A 24319-nucleotide genomic window follows, 5' to 3' on the forward strand; every position below is an offset into this window, starting at 1 on the left:
TATTAAATATATAATATATATTTGGTTGGATATTTTTTATCTTTTTTAAAGAAAAAAATATACTTTTTTATAAAACAGTTGGATCCACGTGCGCTTCAATATTTAGCTCTGCCACCCATGGAGTATACAATATTTTTTTTGTTTCACCCAACACAAAGCATTACCTGTAGACGGGCAGAGGGTGAGCGATAGGGGGAGGGCGGCAATAGCGGCGACTACGATGGCTACCATCAGACGATCGGTTGGGACAACAACATGCGTAGGCAGGCGGTCGACAGGGGAGAGAAAAGGGTCGGCCGGGGGGCGGGGGCGAGGGGCGGTGGGCGGCAGCGGGCGACAGACAATAGCTATAGGCCACGACGAGCGACAGGGGTGGGCAGGCGACGACGGGCATTGCGGCTAACGATGGTCAGCAAGGGTAGGTAGGCTACGGCGGGCAACGCTGGGAGGGCCGCGGCAGGTAGGCGGTGGTCGGCGACGAGCAGTGGGCGGTGGTGGTCGGAGGCGGTGGGTAGGTCAGACAGTAGTTGGGCCGGCGGGGGGCCGCGGGACTCATTGTTTTTGATGTTTTAAAAAAAGATGAAAACATATTTTTTCTGTTTTGAATACTTAAAAAACAGAATTGTTTTTCCAAAAAATAAAAAAAAACAGAAATAAAATAAAAAAAAATAAAAGCAAACACAATTTTTTTTTGTTTGTTTCCAAAAGAAAAGCAAAAATAGAAATTTATCCAAACAACCCTCAAGTCTTTTCAAATTTTCAAAACCAACATTTCCAAACTTCGAACTTTTTCAAAATGAAATCTTTTTCAAAACCTCAAACCTCAGAAGTACAAAATTTTTTAACATTTAAATAACTTTCAAAGGACCTTCAAAGAACATTCAAACCAATAATCTCCAATCAACCATCAAATCAAATCTTCAACTTAAATTAAACCCATGAAAACAAACTATTCAAGTCAACCCCTATTCAAACCAAATCTACTCAAATCAAGATTTGAAAATCAATTTAATCAAATCCGACCTTTCAAGCCCCAACTAAATTTACAGTTCTAATCTTTGACGTATACCCACTTCCCAGAGCCAACATTTTTTTTTGCTTTCCATGAAACATCATCATTGGACTATAAGTCTCAATCTTTCAATTCGAAGAAAATTATTGTAAACCCTGAAATCCCTCATTTGGTAATCTCTTCAAATCCTAAACATTTTCCATTTTAAAACACCAACCATAAAATCCCGCATAATATGAGTCAATACTTTAATTGAGAGTACTTGACAGTCCATAACCCCTAAGATGTAATTAATTATGAAGGGTTGCCCTGGTAAGGAAACCAGTTCCCATAAAAAAATAAACTCTATATTACATCAGAAAGTTAGGGGAAAATTTTTTGTTGGCATGGACTAATGAAGTTTAAAGATTTTTCTCATCTGAATGATTTGATCTATTGTAAGGTAATACTTCTACATCTAGGGGTAGTATATTATTTTTCAAATGATGCATTCAATCATTTAGATAACTTTCAAGATCTATGGTGGACAAGATAACACACACCAATAAACACAACCCATAAAAATTCATCCCACCAGACCACATACAAATGGTGTTGAAGATGGAAAAAGAGAAAATGATGGAAATGGATGGCAAAGAGTTGAGAAGAGTGAGGGGATGAGACTAACCACAAGTTTGAAGTGATGCTTGGAGGTTTGTGACCTAATCTTGATTGGAGAAAATGGAGAAAATGGAGAAAATTAGTCTTGAGCCAAAAACTGAATGAGGACATTGAAATCTTGAAGACCGGAGATGATGATTACAATATTGAAATGTGGGTGTTTGATGATCTTATGAATTCAACAAAGGGGATACAAATGATGAGTTGGAGGATGACAAGGGGAGAGGTAAACAAAAACTCTGAGAAGAAGGGATGCATCCTTCTGTGTTCGGAGAAGGTTGGAGAAACTACTTGCAAGAACTTAGGATGAAGCAGGAGGAGAAGAGGAGAAGGCATAAATAAAAATTGAAGAATGAAAAATAGAAAAGAATGGAATGGAGATTGCAATGGGGAATAAGAGCACCATTGATGTGATTCCATTATAGGGATCAAGATAGATGACAATTCAAAAATACTAATAACTCTAGAAATTGAGAGAATGAGAATTGATACGAGAATTGTAGATTGACAAACTTCTCTCTTTTTTTTTTTCCATTTTCTAATGTCTCCAAATGGAGGCTTATTTATAGATATATAATATTTATCAACTATATTATCAACTTCTAACTAATTAATCTATTTATCAACCAAATATAAAAACTAACTATCACAAAATGTTCCATCATAAACATTGATCTCACCAATAATTATGTGTTTTATTCAGCTAACATACAACATGATTTTGCTTACAAATGATGTTTACAAGAGAATCCTAAAGCTATGATATTGATGTTGACAACGCAGCCATTGCAATCATTTCATAAAATCACTAAGCTTTTTTTATATTTAAAGCGTGTTATATAAACAGAAAAATATTTAAATTTGGATTAAACTAAAAATAATAATTTAATAATTTAATTTAATTTTTTATATAAAACGTATTAAATTATATATATTTATATTTAATAATATTATTAAATTCTATTTTGAGTCTTGTTGGCGCCATTCAAGTGTTGGTCATGCTGTGCGGGTTAAGGTTTGATTATGACTGCTTTGGTTTAATGTTTTTGATTAAGCCTAATCATGTAGAAATATATTAAGGGCTGTTTATACAAACACCATCCAATTCCTATGTATTTACATATTAAGAGTTTTATGAACATTCCACATGTAAATTTTCCTTTAATAGGAGTTGTATTTTTATGTGACATGAAATGATTGGTTGGTGGAATAATATAACTTGTTGCTAAATTTATGATAAAATAACAAAATATTAAGGCATATGTAATCGATAAAGCAATTGTCGTAGTATACAGACTAAAATTTTTTTTCAATGCATGAAATAAATTGATAAATAAAATATAAATTAATAAAGACATTTTATGTAAAATATTAAAGGGGCATTTACATTCATATCACTAAGCTCCTATGTATTTACATATCTAACGCTTTAACCTTTTTTTTTTTCCATTTATATTTCCCAATTTTTTTATAAGACTTCAAAAATATTATCATTTTAACTTTTGAAATGTAAAATACATATTTTCATGCATATTATACACACACACACACACACACACACACACACACACACACACACACACACACACACACACACAATGTGTTGAATCTGAATCCATTTGTAGATCACACCTGAGGAAAAAAAATGTAAGATAGGAGAAGGAGAGAGAAATAGAGACAGAGAGAAATGTGCACACTAAATGATCAATAATTTAGAACAAGTGTCACCCTTTATAAATAAAATGATCCCCTAATTATAGAGAAAAGGGTGCAATGTGTGAGGTTACATTTATGCCCCTATTTTAGTGAGGGGGGTGTACATGTTATTAATAGTATTTTATATATGAAAATTTTATATTGCGGATACAGAACTTAACTGTCTAGGGCTTTGCTGGCTGAACTAGCGAGCCTTTGTTAGGTGTTGTAGGTCTGCTAAGATTGGTAAAAAAATTATCGATAGGCTAGCTAGTGAGGCCTGCCGATTGGTCAAGTTTGGTAGAAGCTACCAGCCGATTATGCTTGATGTTGTCGATTGACTGATCTTTTACTGCAAGAGTAGGCAAGATTTGTTTGATCAGAAAAATCTTGTCAACCGATTTGTCAAGTCTGGTCGTCAACCCTTGATCCTTAATGAGGAGCTGCTCTCAGCAAAGTGGAACTTGAATAATTTTACATGTAGTTGCACTTAGACGAAGAGATTATGAGGGACAGCTAAGACTTGTTATTTTATTGATTCTTGATGATGTTCAAGGAAGTTGTTAAATGTCTGACAAGAATTGCAAGACCCTAACTTCTCCCTTGGGTCGGTTTCATCATGAGGAATGATTGAATTCCCTTGTGTTTTGCTTCCTATCAAATGGCTCAGGTTCAATATATTCAGTCACCTTGGTTGGTCTTGGTCTTGATATGTCTGATCAGACAATTGGACCTCCAGGTCTTCTTCTGGTGGGCCCTCATTTGATATGTATTTTTCCAATTTGGACCATTTAATCACCTTGAGATTTGTGCTAACATTTTTTCTGTATACATATTTAGTTCTCTGATTCTTTTACTTCTTGGAATTCATGTTATGATAAGAACAAGAGAATTTAGTGAAAAAAGTAAATTTCATTTATGACAAATAAATGATTCAATAATTGAACTCCCCAGATTTCTATGCATTGTGTTTCTATAAATAGGGCGTGAGAGATTAATCTCCTTCATCTCCTTCCCCTCTCCTCCTTGCTTGGGTTGACGGAATTCCAAGATACACCATGATGGATAAATTTGGTTCGGATCTGTGCCCTATGGTAGGGCAACGTGCCTTAAAGCTTTTAGAGAGTTGCAGGAAGAGAAGAGGAAGAAGAAGGTTGTCAAGAATAAGAGGAAAGATTGATGTTGAGAACCAGGTAGGGTCATCTAACTCGCTCCACGATTGTCAACGGGGAGGTTGGTCGAGGGGATGCTGGAGGGCTGATCGGGCAATCCTCCAGCCAAATTGTCGGTTCTGCCTTCCACCAAGAATCAAACTTGGTTTGGCAACCGAGTCGCTAAGGGAACTACTGGTATTGCAGTGCCGCTCAACGCGTAGGGAACTGCTGATGCAACGTTGTGGGTCGGGACACAAGAGAAACTTGGTAAGTTCAAGGTACGTTGTGGGTCGGGACACAAGAGAAACTTGGTAAGGTCAAGGTGTCATTTACAATGTCTAAGTAGGATCAAATCCTTGGTATGAAGAGTTATGTCCTTGCTTATTTGGTTTTCAATCTTTTCAGAAATTATTGTTTCTTCATATTGTCCTTTGGTACAACCCACCCAATTACATAGATTATGGTCATCGACTCTCTTTTGGCGAACATTAGTGCAAATCTAATAGTGGCACCGACAACTATGGATCAAGAATCAGGTAGAGGTGACTGGTTCCCAGGAGAGAATGAAAGGACTAACTGTTTGTGGTCCTAGCGAGGCTCAGAGGGAGGCAACTAAGGCTCGTTAGATATCCTCTAGGTTTTTGGCATATCGTCTGCGTGAGCTGGATGACTCATTCGCCCAGGTGGCTGGGCTTCCTCAAGTCAAGGAGATGCACTGGCTTTCGACCTATGTTGAGAGAGTGGATCTGATGGAGGGAGAGATTGATGCCCTCTATGAAGAAACAACCACCCTTTGCGAGGAAATCAACTGCATGTCGCGCGGAACTGCTAACTATTCAGGAGACAACTTTCGTATCTTGGGTCCAACCAGAGAAAGGTAGAGTAAACAATTTTAAGTTAGGGGGTGAGGTTTTAAAAAAACGTCTGCTTCAACAAGTTTATGTCTACTGAAGCGAAAAGTAATATCCTTGTAAAATATTTCACTTTGAAGTAGCTTCCGAGCGAAACTTGTAATTTTTATTTTATGAAATAAAATTTAATTATCTTGAGTCATGTGCCATGTAACCTTTTTGTCAGTGTTGTTTTGAGAACGACAAATGACGCTCATGCCCCTACGACAATTTATCTTCCCATCTTACCCTATAAATAAGGGTAAGGGTTTAATTTCCTCACATGGTTGTTCCATTTCTTCCATTTCTTCTATTTGGTTTTCCTTTCTCCTTCTAAGCGCTACCTCTCTGTTTCTTTCGAATGACTCTCAAGTTCTCTTCAGAGCTCTTTGGCTCGATTCCGTTGAGCAAGAAGTCAACAATAACTTTGGACCATGTGGAGCTCCTTCAAGAAACCCGCATTTACGATCTGGTCATCTGGCTTTGAGTGGAAGAAAGCTATAATCGAGCTAAAAAGTAGTTCAGGGAGGACCTTATGTTCTAGTGAGACCAATTCAAATATAGCTTGTGGCTACCACTCTGCCAAGAACTCAGGGCAATCTTCAACTAATATGGGGTGATTATTGCACAAGTCCGTACTAACGACCGATCCAAGGTCTAAAACCTCCAACAATCTCAAAGTATCAACATAAAACTCTCTCAACAACTCAAAAAATCTTCAGAGCCAGTGCTCGATTTCATAGTGAGCCAGTGCTCTAAAGCTAATAAAACCCCCAACCAGAGCGAAGGCCAATTTACACCCAGGCAAAATCTTTGATCGACTGACCTGAGGACCCACCAACCAAAAGGTCGAGGCCACACAAAAGGTGTCAAAATGAGTTAGAAATATGAAAAGTCACAACAAAAGACAATAATACCCTGTAACGCCCCTAATAAAGTAGAGGCAAACATGTAATTTTTAACATTTTGGCCATCTATTTTCTATAAATAAGAAGTCTATATCATATATTTGGGGCTTTTAGCCTCTCTAATCTTGGCCTTCTCAGGTTCTTCTCTCTAGACCCACACTTGTTGGGAGATCTCTCTCCTCTTCTCTCTCTTGTAGCTCCCCAATTACAATATATAAAATTGATCACAAAGACCAAGAATACCCCCAATTCGACCCTACGGGACAAGTCTATTTTTGCTCTTTATTTCTCTTTTATTCTCTGCCTCCCTCTACTTCACCTTTAAGATTCCTACCACTCCAATCCTTGGTCATGTCTCACTAGACAAATTTGGATTCAACAAAGTAATATATTTTAAAAAAGAAGTTTAATATTTATTTTTTAAAACATCAGCTGAAATGTGCATATGTGAAACATTCTACAATTATAATTAAAATTTTTTTAATAAGTAAGATTTACATTCATACCACTCAATTGTATTTACATATAGAACACCTAGAATTCAAATTTTACATGCCCGTGCATGAAAAGGTACATTTCATTTTTTAAAAGTTAAAATAATAATATTTTTATGATATAAAAAACATGAGTGGTATACATTTAAGAAATAAAGTAGCTGTTCAATATGTAAATACTTAAGAATTGGGTGGTATGCATGTAAATGCCCCTTTCAATAAAAGGAAAATCAACACAGTCCATGCATCTATAGTTGAAACGTTCCATTCTACCGGTTTTAAAAAGCTATTTAAATTTATTATATTAATTAAAACTATAAATTTGCTTGGGTATATCAATCTAGCAATGAAGATTCCTGCTCCATACATGATTTTGATTAATATGTCTAGACTATCTATGCTATATATATATACATCAGTCAAAATTATATGATTCACATATCTCGCCCACATATAATGAATTCAGACTATACCATGTTTGAACTGTAGGAAGAATTGTAAATTCAACAAAATTTTATAATGCATTCCACATTCATCCAACTAAACATAAAAAAAAAATTTAAAAACCTTTGCATTTATGAAATTATTAATTTCAAAAACTGGAATCTGAATGCATTCAGAGTCCAATGTTGGGGTGTCACGTGTCAAGTGGGCTCTACCGTTTTTAACCCAGTGCATTACGGTGGGACACACTTAATACATGAAACCCCACTATAGGACTCCGAACGCAAATTGCGTTAAGAGTCCTGATGTAATATTTTCTCGAAAAACTGAGAACAAAAATAACATAATTATGATAGATTAATGTGTGGGCTGCACTGCCAATACTTAATCCATGGTCGCGAACATTATAATTATTTGACAAGCTACTAAAATCAAAATTAAAAAAAAAATCATCTGGTCAACACATCCATACTAAATGGTCAAACCTGTTCAAAACACGAATTCACTAAATAAGAGCTGATAACTAACCTGGAAGTAGTTTGAGATTCAGAAGTTCAGTAATCAGGTTTGGTTGCAGATATCATCACAAAAAATCCATTCCTCACACATTTAAAGCCAACCAGACCACATGCTTTGCAGAGATCCTCCAGTTGTCGTTCTGATGTATACAAGTGGTGGCCTGAAGTCCGGCTGTAGAACTGAAGAGGAAAATGCATTAGAGTAAGAGAGAATATAAGAGTAGCATATGATAGTTTCAATGGACCAAGGAATAATTCATGTGTTGAAGAAGATAATAATAATAACAAAAGAAAACAATAGTTATGTGGTTTAGTGAGATCTTCTTATATTCATGACTGTCTCCAGAGAAAAATGTTTTACAATGCCAAAAAATTGTCTTGTGTTAAATTTTCCATCACCTAATTTGTTTCTTATCTTGTAAAATTGTCATCCTTGCCCTTGGTCACTTTCTATGAATTATTGCAGGACTCGAGACATAACTTTCTTGTCACAACTGTCTAATGAAGATCAAATTCTTCATCAAGCCATATACATACTTCATATTCTAAATCTTCTCTTATCACTCGACTTGCAACGAATCCCCACAACATCAAATAGTTCTGTCACGACCCGGCCTGAGATTTGAATTACAAAGGCACCTAAAGACGATTGGATGGTGGAAAATAATTTTTTTTTCTATATTCATTTTTTATAACTAAAATTTAGCAAACGAAAGAGCCATAAAAAAATAAATTAATATACCACAAGTAAATTTATCTTATTTATGATTGTCCACATCTTATATAAATATTTTCTCTACTATTGCTCATTTTTTATCAAATAATTAAACCTGTAATGTGAATTTAAAATAACAATGAGCTAAAAAGCTGGTGAATATTTATACTCATAAACTATATTAAGACAATGAATATAAAATAAAATGCATGTTAAACATTATATAAAATCAATCAAAGTGCATTTGAAGGTTTCTACTATTTAATATGATATTCAAGATAATATTAAACATTTAATATGTGTCCACATCTTATATAAATATTTTCTCTACTATTGATCGTTTTTTATCAAATAATTAAACCTGTAATATGAATTTTAAATAACAATGAGCTGAAAAGCTTGTGAATATTTATACTCATAAATTATATTAACACAATGAATATAAAATAATATGCATGTTAAACATTATATAAAATCAATCTAAGTGCATTTGAAGGTTTCTACAATTTAATATGATATTCAAGATAATATTAAACATTTGTTATGTCTTATTATATCGTTTACATATCAATATTTTTTTAACCTGTATACAATTGTCGCCAGAACACCATCTAAAACTATATTAATTAAAACACATCAATATCAATATCCTTTTTCATTTACATGCATGCGTAACTTAGTGTTCCCCAACTAATATCATAAATGGGTGAACTCCATCATAACTAAACATGCTCATACATTTACTCTATGCAACTCATATCATTTGCACGTGTACTTCATTCAATTCAACAAATTATGTATAAATATTGCATAATAATAGTTATCGTTAAAATGTAAAATCATCACAAAAATATTATAAAAAAAAAAGCGAAGAATATGTCAATTAGAACAAAACATAACAATTGAATTTATAGGTAACAGTGATTATCATGGACACTGATTAAGAAGAAATAAAAAAGCTACTACATATCAAAAAATAAGAGTACTCACTTAATAGCTTTTTAGTTGTTATTCGTCAATTTCACCAATAGCATCGATCTTAGACTCCTGTAATAATTCCGATAAACAAAACACAGCTACGATAGACATTTTGATATTATTAACTTTCTCTTTATGAATTCACTAATATTTTAAATTTAATATACTATATAAAAACTCTAACATTCACATTTATGTTAATATACTATTGCATCTACTAATTACATAACTTTTAATTTTCTATAATTAATTTATTTTAGAAGTTCTAAGAAAACTAAAATAACTTATAATTTATATTATTTTAAATGTTTAACTAATCATAAAACTAAAAAAAATTATTTCACAAACTATCTTAATATAGAATTCCGGATTTATTTTCAAATAGATAAAATTTTCTTAACTATCTCAAATTAATAATTTAATTTAACTTCAGATAAGTTCTATTTTTCTCCACTTAAACCACAACACTAGATTTGTTACGATCCGGCCCGAGAGTTTGAAATTACCAAGGCGGGAACTATCGGTTAAACGGAGAAAACCTAACAATTTTATTTCATAATAAATATAAAATCCAAAACACCAAAGAGTCATTCTATTTCATAAACTTATATTTACAACATATTGTTCTTATTTAAACATTTACATCTAATTAAAATAAAAATTGAACTAAAATAACTATCAGATTATGCTCCACGATGCCTGTATACGTACTCTCTGGGGTTCTTCTAATCTACAGTTAGTTTTCTTGTAAAATGTTAGCAAGTAAGATTTGAGTTAAAACTACTCAGTGGACAAATGTTTCCAAATTACAATAACTCTCATTTTAAAATATTTTTGTAAACGCGCTGCAACAATAAAAGACTGTGCAGTAAAAGAGTAGTAAGAAAACTGATTTCATTTTCTTTCATTTATTTATGTTACATTTTTCATAATTGAGAGTCACCATCTAAACATATACTTTTAACAAATATACGTTTAACATTTTCCAACAAATCATAAAGGTAGGCAACCTTTCCATTTATATTTTCATGCACTCGTACATTGCATTCTCCTACCAGTACCATCTAGAGGTGACTCTCATAGGCATGCATATATCCTATTTTATTCATTTAAAGTCTGTATACGTAATTCCTGGGGTTCAGCTAGTATATAGTTAATTTTACTATAAAATGTTAGCAATTAAGGTTTGAGTTAAAACTATTCAGTGAACAAATGTTTCTAAATTACAATAATTCTCATTTTAAAATATTTTGGAAACGTCTTGTAACAGTAAAAGACTGTAGAAAAAGAGTAGTAAAAAAACTATTTTTATTTTCTTTCATTTATTTATGTTATATTTTTCATAATTGAGAGTTACAATCTAAACATTCATTTTTAAAAATATATGTTTAACCTCTTTCAACCCACCATAAAGAGAGAACATTTCTATTTTCATTTTATACACCGGTACATTGCATTCTCCTACCAGTACAATCCAGAGGTGACTCATATTCATGTACTATTATATTTATTCATTTTTCTTGCATTTATAATTAAAAGAAAGTATGTCTTTTTGCATTTAATATGAAGGCGGAGAAATAACAAATAAACAGAACTATTATAAAATAAAACATATTTACCCCCTCCACAATAAAATCTGAAGTTCACTGTCACATGCCACAGATGAAACTTGTCCTTAAATGCACATATAATAACAAGTTAACATTTATTAGCCTCTATTAATTTTATTTTTCTTTCACATGAATTCTAACATAAGAACTTAAAACAGCCTTGCATATAATTCATCTAATTGAATTGTGAGCAGGTATTTCATAAGAGTACTTAATTAATACATCTTTTGAAATATTAACTATTCTATTAATTTATTTTACTAATTACAAGTATATATTATAATTAAATTAAACAACATTACAATTTTTTAAATGGGTAACATTTTTAAAATTTTCTTAAACTTCGTTTAATATTAATTAAATAGGACAATAACATACAACAACAATAAGAAGCTTTATTCCACTAAGTGGGGTCGGTAACATGAATCCTTTTTCTTCATTGCGTTCTATTGAATGCCACATTTTCATTTAATTCTAATAAATTAAGATCATTTTTTATGCATTAAGCCCAAGTCTTTCTATATCTTTATAAGATCATTTTGTTTGCCAAAATAGAACGATAACATGTAATAATTAAAATAAATTTTCGTACTTGAAGTTCCACTCCTGCTTCCTCTACCTTAGCTTCTTTGTTAAACAAAAATCCTAAAATTTGTAAGAATTAACATTAGGTTTTACTGAACATTAATTAAATTCATTAAGATATACATTCTTAATCCTAATAATTAATAAATAATTGAAATTTCAGAATAAAAATTTTAAATCAATTAAAGTTAATAACTGATCATACCTTGTGACTCTGCCTTGCCCTCAAAGATACAAACTGAGCCTTCTCCTTCCTCCGCGAGCCGCACGATACAGAGAACCCTGCCCTCAAAGATACAAACTGAGCCTTCTCCTTCCTCTGCGAGCCGCACGATACAGAGAACCCTCCTCTGCAAGTCGCACGACAGGGCTCTCACCTCCTTCCTTTCTGATTTGCACGATAGGGTCCCCGCGAGCTTTTCTTCCTCCCCAAGCTCTCAGTCAATCTTACAGGCTACACGAGAGAAAAATCGCGGCACCTCTCCTCTTTGCCGAAGAGCTAGGGCACCAAAAGCCTTGACTGACGCGTTTGAGTGAACCCGCGGCTTTGTCTCTCTTCCTTGCTAAGCTCATATGATTGAGGAATCGTCGATGACACAAGGGAAAAGATTGGGTGAATCACTCGAGCACTTTAAGTACCTAATTGAGCTTATTCTTCTTCTTCCTCTTTTCACCTGCTGCTCACGACACTTAACAAAGCCTTTCAAGTCCTTGTCAAGCTCTTACACTTAAGAGAATGGAAAGAATTGATCGCAGGTAAGCCACACATCTCTTCCTCCTTCCTCTTCTTCCTCTACTTCTTCAGATTCTTCCTCTACTTCACTCTCTCAGTCTCTCACGCTCCCTCTGCCTAGCGCTTGATTTCGAATGGATGAGGGGAAATGAGGGAAAAACCACAATTTGAGTCAATCTCAAGCGTAGCTTCCATTTAGAACGATGTCTATGAAACGAGCTGTCGTAATAACTTTTTTATTTTTATATAACTTAGTTAAATGTGTTCAATTGGTTATTATTACAATATTCCCTTCTTATAAAAATTTCATTCTCAAAATTTGCAGATCTAATCCAGGCCTCAAATCACTTCTAACCAAGCAAGTAAAACTTAAATTATCAATAAATTTTCAATAAAAAAGTTTATATCAAATTCTTTAAAATGGAAAATAGATACAATAAAACAAAAGTTTAATATAAAGTCAACTAAACTTCCCCCTGAAATAAGGTAATATCACCTCTGAAGTAAAGTAGCACAACAAAAGCAACACATATCTTCTGATAAAGACATACAAATGCGATAAAAGATGAAACTCATCAATCCTTGGTAGCATCAACAATATGTTTTTCAGACTCATAATGAGTAAGAGAATAAACTCGAGATCGAACTGCCTGTCTCGGTTGAACTTGGGTAGGAGCCGAAGCTATTGAATATATCCTTCTCTGCCCACTTGCAATCTTCTGTGAAGGAATTTCACCCGATTTCCGTTCTTTTGAGGTTTTCCTGCCAAGCGAGGGATAATACTTAACTATGTGTCCAAGTTGACAACACCAATAACACGTGTTGGAGACCAAAAATTCACCCTTATGATGTCTTCCACATTTAGGACACGTGACTATGGTACTATGAGAAGTGCCACCATTGGATCTATCATAACTGAATTTGGGTTTCTTCCCATTGAATTCTTTTGATTGATCCACCTACTCTCCTTCATCGACACTCTTCCTCTCGTGCATCTCACGCTTCTGAATAAACTGAAAATCAATCTCCACTCTTCTAGCTAACACTGAATAATAATCAATCCCCAATGACACCAATGACTGCCTGATCGAATCCTTCAATCCTGAAAGGAATATGAAACATTTCTATTCTACAGTAACTATCAGCTGTGGGGCATAACTTGACAGTACAGTGAACTCTGCTTCATACTGCAGATCTGACTTCTCTCTTCACATCAATTGATGAACTTATCATGCATCCGTCTTCGCGCGGATAAGGGAACAAACCATTCGCTGAATAGCTCAACAAAATCTTCTTTAACTTATCATCATGTTGGGTATGTCCACTAAACTGTCCTGAGGCTGCCCACGCCACCATTTTTTAGCTTCTCCATCAAGCATAAATATAGTCAAAGGTACTCTTCTTTTACCAAAGCACGTCATGCTTTCTAAAATTTCTTCTGTCCCCATCAATCAGTTCTTCGCTTCAATCAGATCTTTAGTTCCCTTGAACAAAAGTGGATGCAGATCTTGAAATATCTTGAAATACTTATTTACAACAACTATATCACTTTCAACAAGCTATGATCTGGACTCATGAATCAGTTAAGATATCACCTCCATCGTCTGGGTCAGAACATTTGTATTAACATTAACAACGGGTGTTACTTCTTCATTTTCTAATGGATTCCCTTCTATAATCTCAGATACATCTCATTGCTTGAATGAATCTAATTACTTACTTAGAATTAACTTAAATTTTTAATGTTATTATCATAAATTTCTTTGTAATTATCCTAATGACTCTTTCATTAATATTTCATTAATTAATCCTGAACCTTGGCTCTGATACCACTCTTATCATGAACAAACCTAAGAGTTTGGAATACTAAGGCGGGAACTGTAGATTGGACGGAGGAAGCCTATTTAACAAAATCTTTTCATAACAAATATAAAATCCAAAACACTGTCATTATATTTCATAAACTTATATTTACAATAAATTATTCATATTTAAACATTTACTTCTAATAAATAAAAACTGAATGAAAACACCTATTAGATTGCGCTCCATGACATTTGTATACGTACTCCATATGGTCCATCTAATCCACATTTGATTTTCTAGTAAAATATTAGTAACTAATGTTTGAATTAAAACTAATCAGCGGACAAATATTTCTAAATTATAATAATTCACTTTTTAAAATATTTTGTAAACATATTGTAATAGTAAAAAGACTACAGTAAAAGAGAATAACAAAGAAATCAATTTCATTTTCTTTCATTTATTTATGTTACATTTTTCATAATTGAGCCTCATCATCTAAACGTATACTTTTAAAACATATACGTTTAACTTTTTCCAACCCACAATAAAGGATGTCAACCTTTTCCATTTCCATTTCCATTTCGTGTGCACGATTACATTTGCATTATATTACCATCTAAGGGTCACTCCTACATACATGCATATATCATATTTTATTCATATTTCTTACATTTAATATTTTAAAAATATATATAATTTTGCATTTGAAATAAAATTTGGGAAACAGTAAATAAGCAGAATTATTATAAAATAAAACAAATTTACCCACCTCTGCAATGTAATCTGAAGTCTACTATCTTATTCCTTATATCAAACTTGTCTTTAAATGCACCTATAATAACAAATTAACATATCACCCTCGATCAATATTATTTTTCTTTCAGATGAATTCTAACAAAAAATACTTAAACAATCTCGCATATAATTCATCAAATTGAATTGCTAACTAACATTCCATAATAGTACTTAATTAATACCTCTTTTAAATGCTAATTATTCTATTAATTTATATTCATAATTATATTAAATTACCTTTGCAAATTTCTAATTAGTTAGCATTCTTCAAAATTTCTTAAACATCATTTAACGTAAATTAAATAGGACAATAACATGTAATAATTAAAGTAAGTTTTCATACCTGAAATTCCCGTCCTGCTTCCTCTACCTTAGCTTCTTCATTAAACAAAAACCCTAAATTTTGTAAGAATTAGCATTAGGGTTTTCTGAACATTAACTAAATTCATTAGGATTTACATTCCTAATCCTAATAATTTTCAAGCCCTTATCACGCTCGTACACTTAAGAGAATGGAAGGAATTGAGCGCAGTTAAGCTGCACATCTCTTCTTCCTCTAACTCACTCTCTCAATCTCTCACGCACCCTTTGTCTCTCTCGCGCTTGATTTCAAATGGATGAGGGGAAATGAGGGAAAAGCCGCAATCTGAATCTATCCCGAGCGTGGCTTCCCTTTCGAACGGATGGTTTATTTGGGGTAGCTGCAACTTATCCAATAAGATGGTTTGCAACAACTCCCTAGAAGGCTGTGCAGAGAAGTTATTGCGGAAAAACTGGTTGTCTGTTTGTTTTTTTACAGCTTGAAAACAGCTGCGTGAAAGCTGTTTCTAGATAAATGATTGTTCTGCCCCTGTGCAGTAATGCTGTTTGCAACAAAACTATCATTGCAATATATTACTATCCCGAGCGTGGCTTCCCTTTCGAACGGATGGTCTATTTGGGGTAGCTGCAACTTATCCAATAAGCTGGTTTGCAGCAGCTCCCCAGAAAGTTGTGCAGAGAAGTTATTGCGGGAAAACTGGTTGTCTGTTTGTTTTTTTACAGCTTGAAAACAGCTGCATGAAAGCTGTTTCTAGATAAATGATTGTTCCGCCCCTGTGCAGTAATGTTGTTTGCAACAAAACTATCATTGCAATATATTAGATATTTGAGAAGCAAAAAACAACTTCAAAATAGTAAAAAAAATAAGATACACCTCACATAACAGTAACATGTGTACTAAAAAAAGAAAAAAAACTATAAAAATTACATTTTAAAAAATGATAATATTAATTTTAAAATCTAGTCGGCAGATGTCCTGAGCTACGTCGTCCTCTGGGAATGCCATCTAATGCGCGGGCGGCCAGTTGCTACTAATAGTAAATATGCAGTTCAATCCCAAATAAAAATAAATTCAATATAAATAATTCTATATTTTAAAAAACTCTAAGTTGCCAAACCCATAATAATAACGCAAATATATGTATCACTCAAGTAATAAAGGACTCTAATGGAGTCCTAAGTATCGATTCCACAGGTAGTTGAAAATTCTTATGTTTATAACGTCAAACACAATATTCAAACTACAAAACTTAAGACAAACTATAAAACTTAAGTAAACAAGACAAATCTAAAGTAAATTTAATGTGTGTTAAAAAAATTGCAAGTGAAAGAACTTAATTAATGAAACTAATTGTTAAACTTCAAAAGTAATTAAACTTCAAAAGTAAACTTATAAAGACTAAACAATATTTTGAAACGAAGAGTTTAAATATAAGAGAACATCCTTCCCCTTTACAATGAGTTTATGGAATGTGAGGGAATTAAAATCATTTTAAAATACATATATAAAATTATATTGTGCCAAATATGAGTAATCCCATTTTTTACCCTCTGAGAGTACATAAAAAACATTGACTAATCCAGAGTTTGGTCCCTAAATCCGTGGTTAGGTTGAGAGGATACTGACACTCACTCCAAAGCTCTCACTTCTTTCTCGTCTGAGGGCTAACAATGTCGCTTTAGTTTCCAAGAAACTGGATAAAATTGGAGATTTTAATCTGTCACCTTAAAATCTCTAATTCTGCGCCCATCAAAATATACCATCAAAGTATATTTTCCTGTTTATTTGCACGCAACCCCATGGATTACATTCTTACCCATGAAATTGAATGTGATTGTTACCTTGTTGTAGAAAGCATTGCCCTTTTGGATTATATGTTTCTCAATAAATTTTAACCTTTCAATTAGCCAGATCGAAAATTAAATGAAGATTAGAGTTCTAATCGTCACAATTTATTGACATTTAAAACCTAATAAAACAAAATTGATTCTTCACAAAACCACATCTTATTATAGAGAGAGAGATAAAAAGACTACTCATAATTCATGAGAATGATACGACAAAATACAGATTTCATATATAAAAATAAGATTACAAAATAACGAAAGAAAAGAACACAACTTATCTCAAACTTCTTCCCAAGCAAATCCCTAAAAGTTCCTTTTAAGCACTTTCTTTCTTTACAATCACACTCAATTCTCTTTTAGAAGTGTAATGAAGAAGAAATCTCTCACGTTCCCTCTCCTTTTACAACCCTAGAAGAAAATCCTCCCTTCTCTGACACCAAAACCTCTTTCTCTCTCTCACGCCCTTCTCTACACGCTCTCTTCTTCTCTAAACTTCTCCCTTTTTAATTAGGGCTCAAAAGAAATTCAAAATTCCCTCCAATTTTGCCCCTCAAAAGTCACACCTTTTTGCACCAAGAGATAAATCCTTTCATCCAAGAGACATCACTTCATTAGAGAGTCTTCCAAAGTATCTAGATGCATTGAACTACTCCATGGGACGTTTGAAATGTTGGGAGCCTTCAAAAACCGCTCAAAAATAGTCACGAACCGACTTATTCCATCTTAATTCATTTCTGGCGCTTTTGGCGCCAGCCTAATGAAGTCAACATTGTTCTCTAGATTTTGGCGCTCCTGGCGCCACTGGCATCGCTTAATGAAGTTCGCGTTGTTTCTGGATTATGGCGCTTCTGGCGTCGTTTCTCTGTAAAATGACGCATTTGGCGCCAGCTCTCAGGAAAATGATGCATCTGGCGCCAATCTGGTGCCAGGATCACGAAAATCTCCATTTTGACTCCAAATTTCATCTTTTTTGCTAACTTTTGGCTTAAAATGCCTAAAATTGATATACCTGCAACAAAAACAAAAAAAATACTTTTTTTATGTGCAATATCACCAAAATAAGCATAAATGTATACATAAAATAGTATAATATTTTGGTGTATTAAAATCCCCCAAACTTAAATGTTACTTGTCCTCAAGTGACCATTTTACTACATGAAACTATGACTTATGACAGAGATTAACTTAAAAACTTATATAATTTATTTTAATAAATATAATAGTATAACTTAAAAATTTTTTTAATAAACTTAGGTTAAAACAAAAAATATAAGAACATCTCGCAATCAAGTTTAAGAGTTCTGAATCTTCATTCATTTCAAGAACAATTATAATTTGTCATATCAAAGGCACTTAGAACATCCATATGAAAATAATTTCATGAAAACTTTATTAGTAAGGAAGCTAATACTCAGATACAAGTTTGGAAAATGTAATAAAGCATTTTTCCTCAAGTTGATTCAAGTGAAGTCAATTTTTGATTAGGCATCTCCTCAAGCTTCTCCTCACATCTTTTTCAATCATTTCTTTTATTTTTCTTTTCATGTGAGAATTACTATATTTGGATAGTCTTTAATAATTTTAAACTTCACCATCCTCTTCTTAAAGTCAAAACTTATTTACCTTCCATCACTTTATAAATTCATACTAGCTTTGAAGATTTTTCATAAAGTCTCATTCTTTTCTTCTTACATGAAATTCTAAGATTCTTAATGCTTCAAAAATACAATTTCTTTTATTTTAAATAGAAAAACATAGTCTTATTCTTTCATACTAAGCATCTTAACTCTAGAATTGACCTTCATTATTAAAGATTTTTGCTTAAATTTACCATAATATTTACAAACAAAAATATAGTTATTTAAAGTTAAACTGTAATATCCATGGTCATGTTAAATTAATTTTTAAAAGTATAGTAAATTGAGGACAAATAAAATTTAATTCACTTCTTTTAAAGAAATTTTTCTTTCCCCCAAACTTAAATTTTTAAATAATAAGTAAAGCATGTAGTACAAAAACTTGCCGTGGAAAGAAAACAGTAAATGCATAAAAATAAAACTAATATGTAGATGATTCTGAATATGAAACTTAGTTCTTGATATTTTGCAGGTGTTAACTTAAAAAGTACATGCTTTAAAGCATTAAATGAGACATAATATATCAAAAGATTTGCTAAGAAAAGATAAATTAAAGACACAGTAAAATAAAAGAAGTCTACAATTTATCATTACATGCACCAATTCAATAGATCCACAAATTAAACACATACATGTTTCACATTTACAATCAACAATAAAACAAAACAAATAACAACACATAAAAAAATACAAACCTAAATAAAATCTACTCATCATCATCCTCCTCTTCCTCTTCTTCATCCTCTTCTTCTTCTTCATCTTCTTCATGCACATAAGGCTTGAAGATGGAGCATGTAGGAAGCTCTACTGTATGATCACCCATCTAATTGTCTCTTCATATGCAATATTGTATTGGACTCTTTTCTGCTTATATTCATCATTGCAGGCATTTATAGCTTCGATACTGCTTATTCTATTTTGCATTGTTATAAGATCTGATTGCTGAATCATTAACTGCTCAATAATATTTTCAAGTGAAACAGAACCAGAAGTAGATGATCCTGCAGCTGATGAAGAGGGTTTACCACTACTTCCACTCCTAGATCCAACAAATGATTCAAATTTATGCACAGTGGGTTTTCCAATAAGTTTTAGTAGTGCAACGTTTCTTCATTTCTATCAAATTCTACTCCTAATTGTTCACATAAAGTGAAAATAAGGGCAAGATATCCCAAACCACTAGCCGCCCACTTCTAGCAATGCTCCGAGCATTATGCACAATAAGAGCACCAATATCCACTGCTTTATTTGTTGAATGCAGAAATTCAGCACTGCTCTTTCCTTAGCTACTTCGCTCAGGTGATTTGTTGGAAGCAACTTTGCAGAGATGAAGTAATGTCATGCCTTAGATTGAACATTTAACATGGAAGTGGAGAAATTTACTTTGTGATTATTTTTAATTTCTCATTCTCTTCTTCCATCAGTTAGAAAGACAATTACTTCATCAAATGATGAATCAGTCATCACAAATGCAACATACTTACAATGAAAAACATTTCTAAGTCCATAAAATTCATTGATACTTCTTCGAGTAAATTCGACATGCTTACCTCGAACAAAAATATGATAGTCCGTTGTCACTCAAAGATTGGCATAGAATTCACGAATCACCAGAACAATGGCTATTCTTTTCTGCTTATATTCATCATTGTAGGCATTTATAGCTTCGATACTGCTTATTCTGTTTTGCATTGCTATAAGATCTGATTGCTGAATCATTAACTGCTCAATAATATTTTCAAGTGAAACAGAACCAGAAGTAGATGATCCTGCAGCTGATGAAGAGGGTTTACCACTACTTCCACTCCTAGATCCAACAAATGATTCAAATTTATGCACAGTGGGTTTTCCAATAAGTTTTAGTAGTTGCAACGTTTCTTCATTTCTATCAAATTCTACTCCTAATTGTTCACATAAAGTGAAAATAAGGGCAAGATATCCCAAACCACTAGCCGCCCACTTCTAGCAATGCTCCGAGCATTATGCACAATAAGAGCACCAATATCCACTGCTTTATTTGTTGAATGCAGAAATTCAACACTGCTCTTTCCTTAGCTACTTCGCTCAGGTGATTTGTTGGAAGCAACTTTGCAGAGATGAAGTAATGTCATGCCTTAGATTGAACATTTAACATGGAAGTGGAGAAATTTACTTTGTGATTATTTTTAATTTCTCATTCTCCTCTTCCATCAGTTAGAAAGACAATTACTTCATCAAATGATGAATCAGTCATCACAAATGCAACATACTTACAATGAAAAACATTTCTAAGTCCATAAAATTCATTGATTCTTCTTCGAGTAAATTCGACATGCTTACCTCGAACGAAAATATGATAGTCCGTTGTCACTCAAAGATTGGGATAGAATTCACGAATCACCAGAACAATGGCTACTGTAGTGAAGTAGCATAAAGTTTCCCACTTCCGAACAATAATTAGCCATTTGATCTCTCCTCCTGCTTCAAAAATGATCGGTCCTGAATCAATTTTCTCGAGCCCATTTTGGTATTATAGTTATGTTGGGCCTTATAATTCACAATTCTCCTTGTATCAAAATCTCCCGTAGACTCTCCCCCTCTTTACTTTTGGAGCCATTAGAATTTCTATATAAATCCAAATAAAATCTAAATAAATTCACAATATCTTTAATTAACCTCCAAAAGTAAGAATATTTGGTAAGAAGCTTTTCACCACGGGTTCTCTTTAAACTTCTTCAAAAAACTCATAAATTTTCGGATTTCCAAAATGTAGGGTAAATTCATGGTGAAAATAAAAAATTTCTAGGTTAAAGTGAAGTTGTTACCAAGAGAAGATGAAATCTAAGACTTTTAGGTTTTGAAATCTCCTCAAATCCACCAAATGCGAAGCCCTAGGTTTAGTTTCGGCCTTGATTTAGAGGTAGGAGGCGACCCAAGCAGTAAAAATGGCATTTTACATGGGTATTTCGCGATTTTAAGTGATTTTAGGCGTTTTCGGGAAACTGGCGCCGCTTCTCTGTAAAATGGCGCCTCAGGTGCTAACGCCAAAAATTTTCAGATTTTGATTTTCTTCGAAAATCTATTGCGTACCACACCACGTCAACCTCTAATTAACTTAATTAAACCCATACTCTAATTATACAATTTTCTAACACATAATTTCACAAACACAACTCACATTTATATATAAAATCCGAACAATTATAAATTAATAGTTTTCAAGCCAACACACTTAATTCAGCATGAAATCAAACCGACAAACTAACGCTGAAGTCTAAATACAAATATTTAACAAACAATATATATAAGGTTCCACAAACTAACGCTGAAGTCTAAATATCAAATATTTAACAAACAATACATATAAGGTTCCGCAATAAAATTAAATCAAATCCAGAACAAACACATAACAGTAAATATAACTACGAATTCCGTACTAAACGAGTTCAAACATCTTCTTCACTATCATCATCTTGAATGTCTCTCATGAATTGGTAGTGGACGTACAAGTTATAAAAAGGTCGGTGAGGAAATTCGTCCATCGAATCTTCTTCAATTCAAGCATTTTTTTTTAACATTCGCACCAAACCTTCTTCAATACGTCCCGTGTGTTCGAAGTGTTCATTCATCCTCCAATCCAGGTAGTCAAACATTTCAGAAATATTTCCAAATGAATGCATAAGATTTTGTACCTCTTTTTTCAACTTCTTAATCCTTTTCAAAAGTGCATTCGAACTAAAGGCTGAATAGACGATGAATTTTGAGATGCTTGATCCATCAACACATTCATATCGTTATCCTCCCAAATTCCTGTGCAGTTAAAATAAACTTCTGGGTCCATAGGCTTCTAAGGGAGAAGCACTTTTTCCCAACTTTCATAAGGCGTTTGCGACTGGCTACACAACAGAAATATGATAGATAGATGTCCTAGTTCAGAAGTCGATCCATTGATGATTAAACCCAAAACAGACTTTACTATTAAAGCACCAACATCCTTGGGAGACATCAAGAACATTGGTGTACCTTGGATCCACGAATTTACAAGTTTGAGCGATGACTAGCCCAAGATTTGTATACTCATCATTCAATTACTTAATTAGAAGACCTTCCATGAATCAAAACTCAATCAAGATTAGCTAGGGGCTCTCCCTGAGTGTACCTAACCATCTAGTTAAGCTTTTGTAAACCCCTAATTGTAAAGCCTAATCCCCTTGACCACCTGTAGTAGCCTTTCAATAGAGATAACAAGAACCTTTTAAACCCGTCAACTATCCTATTGGCGAGTCTCGCACCTTACCCATGTAATTCTATGCAATCTCATGCAGTCCAAAGCCCCTTCTTCTTTACAAAGGAAAAAAATGCAAGGAAGTCTCGCCTTCTACATTTTCTTCCCCTTTTTTCATTTGCTCAAGTAGGGATGGGTGGCGTCAACCTCTCACGCACACTAGGGCTTCCTTGCCTCTCTTCCCTCGTGCAAAGAACACATGCATAAATCTTTTCTTTGTACACCTTCAAGCAAGGCACGTGCACTGCAGATGTCTTAGTTAACCCAAACTTCAATAAGAAAAGTAATTAATATTACTAAAAACAAATAGACGGTTACAACAAACACACTTGTAAGGGAAAATAAAACAACATACAAAAACAAACACAATTAGAGTGTATTATAAGGATGGTGGTGGTGGTCAACGAGGGTTTAGAAGGTGGTGCGGGGGTGGAAAAGAAAGTTGGCAAGTAAAAAACAGAAAGGCAGTTGTTTCCCTGGTACCAGACTGTAAGCAAACAACATGGAGTGATGTGGGAGTGTTGCCTGGGAGATGGCCGCAAGGATGGAGGGCTGAAATGGCGACGACATCAAAGAGGCAGGGCTGGACATCAGCGAAACAGATGGAAATGGGTGGTCCTGGCTTGCGACAGCAAGAAAGGAGGGTGGACATAGCGAAGGAAGGAGTTGTGACAATGGAAGCAAGCTGGAATGGGGGAAACGGCTAACCTAATGGCGGAAGCAACAAAAAATAGCTGGGAATAGATGTTATGGGTGGCAACAGCGAGCAGGAACGACGGTGGCAACCGGGGAAGCATGGGACTGCAAAGGGAGGGCTATCTCGAGGTTGCGATAGTGCAGGGAGAGGGGGAGGGGGGGAAGGATAATGATTAGTTAGTGAAGACGAGTGGTTGGAATGAGAGGCAGCAAGGTGAGAGGTGGCTGGAAAGGAAGACAGCTGGGATAGATGGTGGTGGCTAGCAGTCGGAGTTGCACGAAGACAACAAAAGTGTTGTCTGGTGGTTCCGAGAATGAGAAAAGGAGGATGTGGTGGGGGGGGGGGGGGGGGGGGGGGGGGGGGGACAAAGGATGAGAAATCGAGGATAAATATCCCCGCAAGATCGAAATACAGTCTGAACACTATTCGATCCTTGGGAGACGACCACCACCTCGGACGAATTATAGTCGGAACACCTTCCCACCTTCGGATACAACCCTAGAAAAGGAACACTAGTAGCCGACTGCTGTCTCAAACAGAAGAATAAGAAAC

General features: G+C 34.0%; 1 protein-coding gene across 1 annotated transcript in view; it reads right to left on the reverse strand.

Moving 5' to 3' along the window:
* Nucleotides 1–7596: 7596 nt before the first annotated feature.
* Nucleotides 7597–24319, reverse strand: part of LOC110024117 (uncharacterized methyltransferase At1g78140, chloroplastic) — a 43965-nt gene continuing 27242 nt past the window's right edge. Inside the window, exon 8 of the mRNA XM_020723895.1 lies at nt 7597–7955. Within this exon, the coding sequence (XP_020579554.1) occupies nt 7812–7955 (144 nt within the window). The 3' untranslated portion in view covers nt 7597–7811. The remainder of the gene's footprint in view (nt 7956–24319) is intronic.

The sequence above is a fragment of the Phalaenopsis equestris genome, unplaced genomic scaffold (genome assembly GCF_001263595.1).
Source record: "Phalaenopsis equestris unplaced genomic scaffold, ASM126359v1 Scaffold000247, whole genome shotgun sequence".
Lineage (NCBI taxonomy): Eukaryota > Viridiplantae > Streptophyta > Magnoliopsida > Asparagales > Orchidaceae > Phalaenopsis > Phalaenopsis equestris.